This window comes from Scyliorhinus torazame, chromosome 10 (assembly GCF_047496885.1).
Source record: "Scyliorhinus torazame isolate Kashiwa2021f chromosome 10, sScyTor2.1, whole genome shotgun sequence".
In the NCBI taxonomy this organism is placed as follows: domain Eukaryota; kingdom Metazoa; phylum Chordata; class Chondrichthyes; order Carcharhiniformes; family Scyliorhinidae; genus Scyliorhinus; species Scyliorhinus torazame.
The window spans coordinates 60,959,893-60,973,560 of record NC_092716.1 but is presented as its reverse complement, the minus strand read 5'-3'; the positions used below and the strand labels follow the sequence as shown (position 1 = coordinate 60,973,560).

The 13,668-nt window shown below is 48.1% G+C and overlaps 1 protein-coding gene across 2 annotated transcripts in view; it reads right to left on the bottom strand.

The window, feature by feature from the left end:
- The window catches only part of gpt2 (glutamic pyruvate transaminase (alanine aminotransferase) 2), a 96,043-nt gene that overhangs the window by 55,646 nt on the left and 26,729 nt on the right, over positions 1-13,668 (bottom strand). For both annotated transcript variants that reach the window (XM_072518183.1, XM_072518182.1), the window contains exons 6-8: positions 13,034-13,113; positions 12,757-12,893; positions 7,959-8,133 (exon numbers count right to left, since the gene is read on the bottom strand). In XM_072518183.1, coding sequence (XP_072374284.1) covers positions 7,959-8,133; positions 12,757-12,893; positions 13,034-13,113 — 392 coding nt within the window. The remainder of the gene's footprint in view (positions 1-7,958; positions 8,134-12,756; positions 12,894-13,033; positions 13,114-13,668) is intronic.

Sequence of the window (13,668 nt, the reverse complement as noted above, 5' to 3'; positions counted from 1 at the left end):
AGTTCCAGGATTTAACCCCAGCGACAGTGAAGGAACGGCAACATATTTCCAAGTCAGGGTGCTGAGTGGCTTGGAGGGGAACCTCCAGGTCGTGGGGTTCCCAGGTATCTTCTGCTCTTGGCCTTCTAGATGGTAGTGGTTGTGGGTTTGGAAGGTGCTATCTAAGGAACCTTGGTGAGCTACTTCAGTGCATCTTGTAGATGGTACACACACTGCTACTGTTCGGCGGTGATGGAGGATTTGGATGTTTGTGAAAGGGGAGCAATCAAGCGGGCTGCTTTGTCCTGGATGGTGTCAAGCTTCAAGAGCCCCTATCAAGTTTTCCATTACACTGATTTGTGCCTTGTAGATCGTGGACCGGGGGTGCTTTGTTATCATTATCTGAGGAGTCACAAATGGTTCTGAACATTGTGCAGTCATCCTCACTTCTGACATTATGGTGGAAGGGAGGCAATTGATGAGGCACTGAAGATAACCGGTTGGGTCTAGGGCACTATCCGAGGAACTCCTGCAGTGACATTATGGTGGAAGGGAGGCAATTGATGAGGCACTGAAGATAACCGGTTGGGTCTAGGGCACTATCCGAGGAACTCCTGCAGTGATGTCCTGGAACTGAGATGATTGACCTCCAACCACCACAACCATCTCCCTTTGTGCCAGGAGCGTATCCTCCTAATTCCCTTTGACTTCACTTTAGCGAGGGCTCCTTGATGCCATTGTCCATCAAATGCTGACTTGATAGCACGCCACCTCATTCAGATAGTAATTCTTAGTTTAGGAATACGGGGAACATAAAAACCTTTTAAATGTCTGTTTATTTTAGTAAAAATATAGGTGAGAGGCAGCAAAAAAGGCTCTCGCAGTTCCACGAAGTCGGGGCTTTTTCAGGGGGCCTCCGGATTTTTTTTAAAAATCCGAAGCAGGGGAACTGGGCCCTCGGGAGAGGAGCGATCCGGTGCCCCCTCCCACCACCCCCAGCAGCAGAGCACAGGACAGGACAAGCGGCGGCCTGGACCGAGCAGTGGGGAACGAAGCGGGGACCGTCCGACCGACCACCACGAGGCAGGAACAAAGAGGGACTCCAGACCAGAAGCCACTCACTCCCTCTCGACCTGGGTGAGTGAGGGAAAAGGAAGGAAAAAATAACTTTTGCAAAAACAAAACTCTGAAAAGAAAAAAAACTTTAAAAACTTTTTTTTAAAAATTAAATAAAATTCTTTTTGCACTTTTCTTGTTCTCACCCAAAACAAGTTCACCTGAGAAGAATTTTATAAAAGAGAAAAAAATAAAGTGGTAAAGGAGGGAAGAAGAAAAAGGGAAGGGGGGGGGGGGAAATAAATAAATAAGAGGGGGGGGGGGGGGGATAAAATGCCAGAAGGGAGCCATAGCAGAGGGAGAAGGGGCATCAAAAGCAGACGGGGCAATGGGCAAGCCAGTTCAGACAAGCCAATCAGCGAGCAAAGCGGCAGAACGGAAGTATCGCCACATCAAAAAGAGCTGGGCAGACAGGTGCAGTCTCCCCGGGGCCAGGGGGGAGCTGGAACTGGAAGGCAGCCTTTGCCGATGCGCTGAGGGAACATCAGCAGGTAAACAAGGCAGAGGCTAGGGCAGACATAGAGACCGCAGTGCAGGCAGCAATGGGGAAGGCCCTAGCGGAGGTGCAGCAGGCCCTGGGCAGAGCAGAGGAGAAATTGGACACCCAAGGGAAGAAACTGGAAGCCCAAGAGGCGACCATCAAGGAGCTGGAGAAAGCAGCGGCTGACGTGAGCGACCGGATAACAGCCCTGGAGAGGGAGGTGGCGAGACTGGGCACAACACAGGGGAGCCTGAAGGGCAGAGTGGACGACCAGGAAAACCGCTCGAGGAGGCAAAATGTCAGGATAGTGGGCTTACCAGAGGGGATCGAGGGTAGAAACCCCACGGCATACGTGGCCGAGATGCTGGGCGACTTAGTGGGGAAGAAAACCTTTCCCAGCCCACCAGAAATGGACAGAGCACACCGGTCACTGCGCCCGAAGCCCAAAGCAGGGGAACACGTGAGAACAGTTATAGCTAAACTGCACCGGTACCAAGACAGGGAAACAATCCTACGCTGGGCCAGGAAAAACAGAACCTGCAAATGGGAAGGCCATGCCATTAGAATTTACAAGGATATTGGGGCAGACCTAGCCGGGAGACGGGCCGAGTTTAATACAGCGAAAGCAGCTCTTCACAAGAGCAATGTGTGTTTTGGTATGCTGTACCCAGCGAAACTCTGGGTCACATACTAAGAAAGAGAATACTTCTTTACAGCCCCTGCCGAAGCAAACAAGTTTGTCGAGGAACACGGGCTGGAAAACCACCAACGAAGGTAGAAATGAGGGGCCCCTGGCAAGGGGCAACAACACACTGACGGGGTGGGGTGGGGGGGGAGGCAACGCCAGGCCCCCCGCCACCGTGAGCGCACCCTGAACTAAGAACAGACCACTGCCCGAGGGACTGCTTCAGGTGGGAGGCCAGGCCCCAGCACAGGATAGGGGAAGAGCGGGCAGAAAACCGTAGAGGCCGGGCAGGGGAGAAGCGAGACAGCATACCAAAACGCACGTTGCTCTTGTGAAGAGCTGCTTTCGCTGTATTAAACTCGGCCCGTCTCCTGGCTAGGTCTGCCCCAATGTCCTCGTAAATTCTAATGGCATGGCCTTCCCGAGAGGGGGTCCACCGTACTAGCAGGAAAGCTAGCGCCGGGGGCATGCAACAAAGCAGGGCCGCAGCGCGCTCCCAACAGGGGGGGAAGGCGCCAGGCTGGAGGTGGAGGGGACCACTCAACAGAGACCGAGAGCAAACTGGGACAGAAACAGGGGAAAGAGGGACAAAGGAGAGAGGGGGCACAGGGAAGGAGAGACAAATAGGGCTAGAAAAAGAATTGGGCTACCAAGTGCCACAAAAAAAGGGCTCGAAACAAAGAATCGCTACAAGCACCCACCCAGTACGGTCTCTGGGCGAAAGGAGACCCCAGAGTGCAGGGGACGACCCGCATGGCGGATGCACAGTGGGCGGCCATGTCGGGTGCCCCGGGACAAAGAGAAACCTTGGAGCGCAGGGACCCGACCGCATGGAGAGCAGTGACAGCGGCCATCCTGGACGGCCCCCTAACAAAGGGAAACCCAGGAGGGCAGGGGCGCGTCCACCAGGTAAGTATGATTAATCCCACAGGAGCGAGGGGGCAGAAGCCCCCCACCACGATAGTCACCTGGAACGCAAGGGGACTCAACGGCCCAGTGAAGAGATCCAGAGTCCTCACCCACCTAAGAAATATGAGGGCCGACATAGGTGTGTCTCTTGGAGGAAGACTGAGAGAGCAGGACCGACTGTGGGTAAGAAAGGGCTGGGTGGGACAGACCTACCATTCCTGCTATGGAACAAGGGCCAGGGGGGTGGCGATATTGATCGGCAAGAGGACGATGTTTAGGGCGACAAAGACGGTTACGGACCCAGGGGGATGGTATATCATGGTCAGCGGGGCCCTGGATGCGGCACCGGTAGTACTAGTTAACGTGTACGCACCCAACTGGGACGACACAAGCTTCATCAAGAAGACCATGGCAGAAATCCCTGACATAGCGACGCATCGACTAATCATGGGGGAGGACTTCAACTGTGTACAGGACCCAAAGACAGACAGATCAAACCCCAAAACGGGGAAAACCTCAAGCTTGGCAAGGGAACGCAGTCACTTTATGGAACAGATGGGAGCGGTGGACCCCTGGAGGTTCGCCCACCTGGGGGAGAAGGAATTCTCCTTCTTCTCCCCAGTACACAACGTATGCACCAGAATTGACTTCTTTGTGGTAGGGAAAACGGTGCTTCCGGGGATAGACAAGGTGGAATACTCATCAATTGTGATATCAGACCACGCTCCACACTACATGGACGGGAGGCTGGAGACGGGCAGGGCCCAACGCCCCACATGGAGGTTGGACGTCGCCCTACTAGCGGACAAGGCCTTCAACGAAAGGTTATCACGGGCCATTGCAGAGTACACAGAGAACAACCAGAACAGGGAGGTGTCACCCTCCACGTTCTGGGAAGCACTAAAAGCCATACTAAGAGGGGAAATCATCGCTTTCAAAGCGCGAAGAGATAGGGAGGAAAGGGCGGCTAGGCAGCAGCTGGTCGACTCCATACTGGAGGTAGACCGTAAATACTCCTGAGGCCCCGACCGTAGAGCTCCTGGCGGAAAGGAAAGAGCTACAAAGGAACTTTGACCTGCTCCCCACCAGGAAAGCAGTGCACCAACTCCGCCAGGCACATGGGACCCTATACGAACACGGAGACAAAGCCAGCTGCCTGTTGGCACACCAGCTGAGAAAGCAGGCAGCCACCAGAGAAATTGCACAAATCAGGGATACCAGAGGCACGCTAGAAACAGAACCAGAAAGATCAACAAAACCTTCAAGGCCTTCTACCAAGGGCTGCACACCTCAGAGCCCCCAATGGGGGAGTCTGGGATGAAACGGTTCCTTGATGGACTGGACATTCCAGTCGTTGGGGAGGGCAAAAAACGGGGCTTGGAAGCACCACTAGCACTGGGAGAGATCATGGACAGCATTAGCTCCATGCAGGCGGGGAAGGCGCCGAGACCAGGCGGGTTTCCGGCGGACTTCTACAAAAAATTTGCGACAGCACAGACCCCGCACCTGCGGGAGATGTTCACAGACTTGCTAGCGAGGGGCACACTGCCGCCCACGCTAGCACAGGCCTCAATCTCGCTGATACCCAAGAAAGACAAAGACCCAACGGAATGTGGGTCATACAGACCCATCTCACTGCTGAATGCAGACGCCAAAATCCTAGCCAAAAGGTTAGAAGACGGTGTACCCGAGGTGGTCGCAGAGGACCAGACGGGCTTTGTCAAAGGTAGACAACTTACCTCGAACATCAGGCGCCTGCTGAACGTGATAATGACCCACTCCGGGGAGAGAACACCAGAGGTGATAGTCTCCCTAGATGCAGAAAAGGCCTTCGACATAGTCGAATGGAAATACCTCAGAGGTACTGGAGCGGTTCGGGCTTGGAACAGGGTTCAGCTCCTGGGTAAAGCTCCTATACAACGCTCCCATAGCGAGCGTACGGACCAACAATACCAACCCCTGATACTTCCAGCTGCACAGGGGCACCAGACAAGGATGCCCATTGTCCCCGCTGCGGTTCGCTCTCGCGATCGAACCACTAGCAATCACGCTCAGAGCAGCAAAAAGCTGGAGGGGGATCCGAAGGGGAGGCAGAGAGCACAGAGTCTCACTCTATGCAGATGACCTGCTCCTCTACATTTCGGATCCACAGAGCAGCACGGACAGAATCATCGCGCTCCTGAAAGAGTTTGGCGCCTTCTCGGGCTACAAACTCAACATGAGCAAAAGCGAGATCTTCCCAGTACACCCACAAGTAGGTGGGGCAGCCCTTACGGGACTGCCGCTTAAACAAACCCAACACAAATTCCGCTACCTGGGGATCCAAATAGCACATGACTGGAAAGGGATCCACAAATGGAACCTCACCAGTCTGACAGAGGAAGTAAAAAAGGACCTGCAAAGGTGGAACACACTCCCACTCTCCCTCGCGGGGAGAGTCCAGATGACCAAAATTAACATGCTGCCCAGGTACCTCTTCCTATTCAGATCCATCCCGATCTACATCCCCAATACCTTTTTCAAAGCAAAGACCGGGGGGGGGGGGGGGAAGGAGGAGAATGATAGGATCCCAAAGAAGGTCTTACAAAAAACAAAATCCAGGGGGGGGGCTAGCCCTCCAAACCTACAACTTTACCACTGGGCGGCGACGGCCGAGCGAATTAGGGGATGGATCAAGGAGCCAGAAGCCGAGTGGGTGCGTGCGGAAGAGGCCTCCTGCATGGGGACCTCCCTCCAGGCCCTCGCCACGGTGGCGCTCCCATCCCCATTCCAGTAGCCCAGTGGTAATAGCCACCCTCCAGTCCTGGAAGCAACTACGGCAACAATTTGGCCTGACCAGAATGTAGGGTAAAGCTCCCATCTGCAACAACCATAGGTTCACGCCAATGCTGACTGGCGCCATCTTCAAAAAGGTGGGGACAGGACAGAAGGGCACTGACAGTCAGGGACCTATACACGGACGGCAGGATCGCAACACTGGGCGAACTGAGAGAAATTCCAGCTAGCCAGGGGGAACGAGGTAAGGTACCTGCAACTAAAAAACTTCCTACGAAAGGTGAAAGGGACATACCCACAACCACCACAACACACTACTGGAAGAGTTACTGGACGCAAGCATACTAGATAAAGGAAACTGTAGTGACATGTATGACCGACTGGTAGAAGGGGCCGACACTGTATTGGACGCAACAAGAATGAAATGGGAGGAGGACCTGGGGATTGAGATAGGGTGGGGACTCGAGCGATGCACTGCATAGGGTCAACTCCGCCTCCACGTGCACAAGGCTCAGCCTGACGTAACTAAAAGTGGTACATAGAGCCCACTTAACAAGAACCCGTATGAGTAGGTTCTTCCCGGAGGTGGAGGACAGATGTGAGCGGTGCCAAGGAGGCCCAGCCACGCCCACATGTTCTGGTCATGCCCCAGACTTGTGGAGTACTGGACAGCCTTTTTCGAGGCAATGTCCAAGGGGTGGGGATGAGGGTGGAGCCATGCCCGAAAGTGGTGGTCTTCGGGGTTTCAGACCAGCCAGATCTATTCATGGCGAGGAGGGCGGACGCCCTTGCCTTTGCCTCCCTGATCGCCCGCCGTAGAATCCTGCTCGGCTGGCGGTCAGCAGCACCACCCAAAGCTGCAGACTGGCTGTCCGACCTCTCAGAAGCTCTCCAAATGGAGAAAATCAAATTCGCCATCCGAGGGTCAGACGACGGCTTCCACAGAACGTGGGAGCCATTCACCCAATTGTTCCGAGACCTGTTTGTGGCCAACGAACAAGCAGAAGAATAGTCAGGTAGCCAAAGCATGAGAGGGAGAGATAGACCCGGGGGGGGAGAACGACAGCTAAATGTAAGAGGAAGGAAAGGCGAGCCGCCCGGGGGGGGGGGGGGGGAAAGAAGAGAGAGAGAGGAGATAAGGAACAGGGAGAGGGGGGGGGGGATAGAGGGAAGAGATGGAACAATAGAGGACAGACAGGGAGGGGGAGGTGGGAGGCAGGGAAACATTAACAAACTTAACGTCCACAGGGACAGAGAAAACGGGGAAGACGGGAGGGCCGCAGAAGTGCGCAGAAGCGGAACGAGACGACAACGGCAGCGAACTCCGTCTGGGAGAAGCAAGGGACGACAACACCACGAACAGATGCCTACTTATGTGTGTAAATAATTTTGCCAAGTGTACAGAGCTCCTGCTGTTGAGCGGGGGTATAATACCGTCCGATGGCTTCTCAGGGAAAATTAAAACGTCAGCAGCAGCAGCGACCCGTAGGGGAGTGGGGGCGAGTGCTCCGTTGGGAGGGTGTGGGAAGACTGAGGCGCGTGGGGTCACGTCTAGTCAATTGCTATTGTATATTCTCTTTTTGCACTATGTTAATGTTTACTCTATTTTGTGGTGTTAGGATTATTACTATTTATTATGAAAAACTTTGCAAAAAACTTTAATTTAAAAAAAAAAAAAATGTTTTTTTTTTAAATATTGGTGAGATTGAAGTTAACCTCCTTTCTATTATTAGGCATGTCGTCTAAGAGTATTGCCAATGGTAATGGAGTCCATAAGAAATCACATCCTACCAGCTGACTACAAAGTAGCACAGATAAATTGTCATAGCAAAGCAAAATTGCTGATGTTAGTGAAATCATTGTAAGATTTGCTGTTTAATAAGCATATCGACTAACCTATTGATTCAGTAACACAAGGAAATGGCGTAAAATGCACAACATTCTGATTAGATCACTAATAATGAAGAAAGAACAGAGCCAATTCAAGCAAAACCATAAAACGGACTGACTAACCAATGTAAACATTTCATAGGATTCCTCTCCAGGCTTTGGTGGATTTACCACAACATCCATGGCTACTTGCCCTGGGACAGGCGAGCACAGTCGAACTGATAGCAGCTTCTCAAGCTGAGCCTGAACCTCGGGGTCCATGTTGATAACTTCCATATAGCCACCTCTAAATCCACACCTAAAATACCAGGCAAATTTGGTTATTTGTTCAATTTATTGGAAGAATAAATAGCCAGAAGCAATGATTATGTAGAAGCAGCACAAATAACAGACGCAGAACAAACTTCTTGAAAACTACACGAATCAGTGAAATACGCTTGGATTTGACATTTTCAGGATAATCAGCGACAATTTTAAAAAAAAAAATGTAAAACATTTTGAAGAATGTTTCACTTGAAGACAACAGGTAACTTTTTAAAGGGTTGAGGTGGTGATTAAGTTCAGCGCTGAGAACACAAAGTAAGCCAAGTAGCAGAGGGTAGTTCAAATATCAGTCTAGGCTGAGTTAATTAGTTGACTGGCGGTTGGTAAGCATGCGCAGACATCAGAAAAGAATTAAGCTAAAAACTTTGCTGCACCAAAGCTGGCAACAGAGGGGTGCCAAATATCGGTAGCAGCCATCGAAGCAACGGAATATTAAACATAGATTTTGGAGGAAACCACATCGAAAAAAAAAAAGTCGCCACGTGCTCTGCCCAGAAAGATCTGAAACAGTGCAGGGAGCACAGAGTAGTAAGTACCATAGAACATTACAGTTCAGAAGGAGGCCATTCAGTCCATCGAGTCTGCACCGACCTACTTAAGCCCTCACTTCAACCCCATCCCCTTAACCCAATAACCCCTCCTAACCTATTTGGACACGAAGGGCAATTTAGCATGACCAATCCACCTAACCTGCACATCTTTGGACTGTGGGAGGAAACTGGAGCACCTGGAGGAAACCCATGCAGACACGGAGAGAACATGCAGACTCCGCACAGACAGTGACCCAGCAGGAAATCGAACCTGGAACCGTGGCGCTGTGAAGCCACAATGCTAACCACTATGCTACCGTGCTACCCCTGCAATAGTTTAGAGCTGGGGGTGTTCCAAAACTCGAAGGAAACAGTCGGATCTCAGGGGCGCATTAGTTAGAAAAAAAGTGAGGAAGTGCTAAAACTTCCATGGCACATCGTGCTTACACAAGCCCTTTCCATAGCAAAAACAGCAGGAATATTTGGCGTCATGGGGCCATGAAAGTACAGTGGTATAGCTCATATATTGAAAGATTCAATTATTTTGTCCACGCGAATTAAATTGTGACAAATATTGTTGTCCCAACTTTCCGGAGTGCAAAGGAACATTCAACATTCTGCGAAGTCTGGTGCAGCCAGAAAAAACAGGCTCAAAAACCAATGATGAAATTGTGGAGATATTGCAAGGCCACTTCACATCTAAAACTTTGGTTACCGTGGAGGGGTTCAGGTTCCATAAACGTAACCAACAAGAAGGTGAATCAACCACACAATTTGAAGCCATTTGAAGAAATTAGCTGAATACTGTGAAGTTGGAGATGTCTTGAATGACACCATTAGAGACAGGCTAGTGTTTGGGCCAAGAAGGAAAGCTATTCAAAAAAGGCTGTTAACACAAAGCAATTTAAACCAAAAGAAGGCTTTAGAAGTTATGATCGCCATTGAATTAGCAGCTAAGGAAGCCCAACAATTCAGTTCGAGCAGTAGAATCCATAACATGTCATCGGAGAGCCCACTAACAAATTTCAATTGCCACCGAAATGCAAAAACTGGGCATGCAGCAGCAGAATGCTGGTGCAGAGATGCAAAATGCAGGAATTGTGGTAAAAAGGGGTACATCGAATGTGTGTGTTGGGGTAAGAAACACCAAATAGGAACTTTAAAAAGCAAGAAGCAAATGTATAAAATGGAAAATTGAAGAAAAAGATACACCTAGGGTGCAAAAAAGGACCAGAGCCCCAGTCAGATAACGAACGGTCGTTAAACGTATTGGCCATTGCAGGCACAACAAACTGTTAACTGAGGCACCTGCACCTCATAAAATAAATCAACTTGATTGTTTTTGGGCTTAAACTATTATGTAAAGTTTGTCCCTAATCCATCAACCATTCTCAAGCTTTTATGCATCTAGTTTCAAAACAGGAAATGGAAATGGATAAGCGAGAGAAGACCTACAAGCTAAAGAGAGGCGATACTTAGTCCTGTCGCACTTTAGTCCGAAGTTACCCTTGCAACTGGCTTGTAACGCATTACCTTATGGGGTGGGAGCAGTGGTTTCTCACATAATGCCCAACGGTGAAGAAAAGCCATTAGCGTTTGCATCAAGATCCTTGAACAAAGCAAACATGAACTATGCACAGATAGATAAGGAAGCTCGAGGCATCATTGTTGCAATCAAACATTTTCACCAATAACTGTATGGAAAGAAGTTTCCTTTAATAATGGACCATTGACCACTGACAATGATACTTGGACTGCACGCTGGCATTCCATCTCTAGCAGCGAGCTAGAGACAGAGAGGAAGCATGGTTGTTGTCAGCACATACATACATGATGAAATATCATAAATCAAATCTCCATGGGAATGATGATGGGACTCTCTAGATTACCTTTACCTAACGAGTTATTAATGAATAGTTTGAGTGGTAATATTTTCTATTTTGGAGAAGTAGACAACACTCCTGTAACAAGTTAAGAAGTATACCAGAGATAATCCACTACTGTCAGAAGTTATGGGCATGATATTGCATGGCAGGAACACAGGAGCAAACCCGGAGTTAAAGCCATATGTTACCGAAGACTCAAACTATTCTTACAGGCTAGTTTCCTCATCCAAGGAATGAGGGTCATCATTCTCTCATTGTTGAGGAAATGTGTCCTAAACCAACTTCACGGAAGTCATTCGGGGATAGTATGGATGAAGTGAGGAGAAGGCAGGCATGTTTGACTTATGCAAAAGGTTCAAATCTGTTGCCACTAGCGCCATTACACCCTGGAATAGGCCAGAAGGGCCATGGCAAAGAGTTCATATAGATTATGGCAGACCGTTCAAAGGACGAATTATTTTTGTTGTGGTAGATGCACACTCAATATGGTCTGAAGTTGTCATTATGAAGACCATGTCCTTGGGATAAAATAAAGACTGGGTGAGATTTTTGCAAGATTCGGTTACCCTGAACAACTTGTTAGTGACAATAAAGCCACAGTTCTTTTTGCAAGAATTCACAAATTATCTAAAGGAGAATAGAATCCAGCACATCGATCCGCTCTTTATCATCCTGCCACAAATAGGCTGGCTGAACGATTTGTTCAGACAATGAAGCATTCATTGAAAGTAATTTGTGAGCAAGGATAAACGACTAAGCCAATTCCTGATGACATACAGCAATACTACACATTCAACCCAAAGTTCGCCATTGTCAGTTACGCACAGAGCTTGATTTGCTGAATCTGCCAAAGACAAGAGAAATTGTTGAAGAACCGCAAAGTCAGGCTTTGACGTGAGAACAGGGTTAAACGCTGCGTTTTTCCAGAAACTATTGGCAAGTAACTACATAAATGAGAAGTGGATACCTGCCATCGTCCTAGCACAGACAGGACCGGGCTCCTATGCCATTCAAACCAGGATGATGTAGTGTGGAGGGGATATGCTGATCAAATTTTTAGCAACTAGAATTAGTTTGCCAAATACAGAGTCAACTAAGAGTCCGGAACAAACTGTGCCAAGTGAAGACCAAGAGATTGCTGAGAACCTGACAATACCAGAAACAACAATGGAAGACAGTAGCCCAGTTGAAGACACTTCAACACCGAGTCAACCCCCGAACACTAGGTCGACTCCAATTAAGCAACACCGGACAACATCCAAACTAAACCAAAATCACCAGAGGTTGCTGTCCATACGAAAAAACAGAGAGAGTCGCCAACAAGCACACAGAAATCAACATCCTCGGAAACGTCCAACTTATTGACTGTTGTGTTTATTAATTGTTCATATTGTAAATGTTGATTGTTAACATTATATTATGTTTCATTCTAGGAACCTCTAATATAAAAGGGGGAGGAAAGTGTTGTGTATTCATGTTTGTTCCTAGTTGGAATAAGGACACTTAAGAGTACGATTCCGTGACGTATTAATGACACCATCGGCCGTTTGCACGGGCAGTCTATCCCAACAGCCTGTAGAAACACATTTCCAATAAAGCTCTTGTTTGTTTGTACCTTCATGGTCTACAGGCCTAACCTGTAAAAATGCCACAATTATCACTACTGTAAAAAGGTATCATTCAAGAGAAAGACTGAAGAAACATGACCTTTCCATTCGGTGTAAGAAGTGTCCAAGAATTTCTGTGTAAGAAGTAGAACTTGTATAGGAACAGTAAGAAATCATGTAGCACCCCTAGCCTACATTGCTATTCAGTCAGATTATGGGTGATCGATACTTCCATTTTATTAACCCACCTTGGATTCATAGCCCATGATAGCCTCACGAAAAATCAGTGATTCTACTTTTGAAAATTTCAATTGACTCAGCATCCAGTGTTATGTTAGAAAACAAATTCCAGATATCCATTACCCTTTGTATGAGAAGGCATGTCCTAATTTCACAAATAGCATAGTTCCAATTTTAAGATTGTGCCGGCTTTTCGGGACAAAATTTGGCTCTGCAATGAACTGAATAAATGCTAAATCAACTGAACCTCCTAAAGTGAAGCTTAAAATCCAAGAATTATTTTGTATTTTTTTTTTTTAAAAAACAAAAATCAAATTATACAGAAAACACCTACTCTCCTGTGTATCCTTTGGATGTGGAATGAAATGAGACCAGTTCCACTGTATTGGAGTATTCTGGGCCCATCTCGTGCAGCACCTTCTTAAATGAGTGGAATTTACAGTCCTTTGAGTATATGTTTTCCTGGTAAACCTTGAATATAGAAAAGGAAGCATCCAAGTATACTTTATTTTCTGAAGCTAAACAATACATGATTGAAAATATAGCACTTTCTCAAGGTCACAAAGTTGCTTTCAGATTAGTTAATAATTACACAAGCAAGCAGGTCTCACCTCATCAGCCAGGAGGAAGAGTTTTTCTTCATAAGCAAAAGTAATTACATCCTCAATACATTTTTTGCTTTGCACCTGGCCTGTTTAAAAAAAAATGCTTATATTAAAACTTAATTTGAGCAATTCAGAAATTCTCTCTTCCTGATAACTTGACCCGACCCATCACATACTATTGTTTTAATTTTTAAGTAGTCAATGTACTGATAACCTGGATGACCATTTAATTCAGGGAGTCACCTAAACTTCTGCTTTCCAGCAAGAACATTGCTGCAGTTCTCAATTAAGCCACTAGATGGGGTTTGCACATTGTCAAGGGCCCTGATACTTGAATAGGGAGTGGGGCAATAAAGGCAACATGGTAGGAGGGGACGCAGATCTTACTGAATATAATAGTAGGTTCCCCATCTTTCTTTCACTCCAGCTCCCACCTGGCAAGTCAACAGGCTGTCGATGGAATGAGAAAGACAATGGTTGTTCCCAGAAATTGTTAAGTAGGGAGAGATTGGATGTTAATTGTGGGGTAGGAGGGAGGGGTGTCACCAGACTGCAGCAGTGAGGACAGTCATGGAAAGTTTGCTTGAGGGGTTTACTCCTCATGGCTCACAAGAGGTGCTCAAAAATGCATTTGCCTTTAA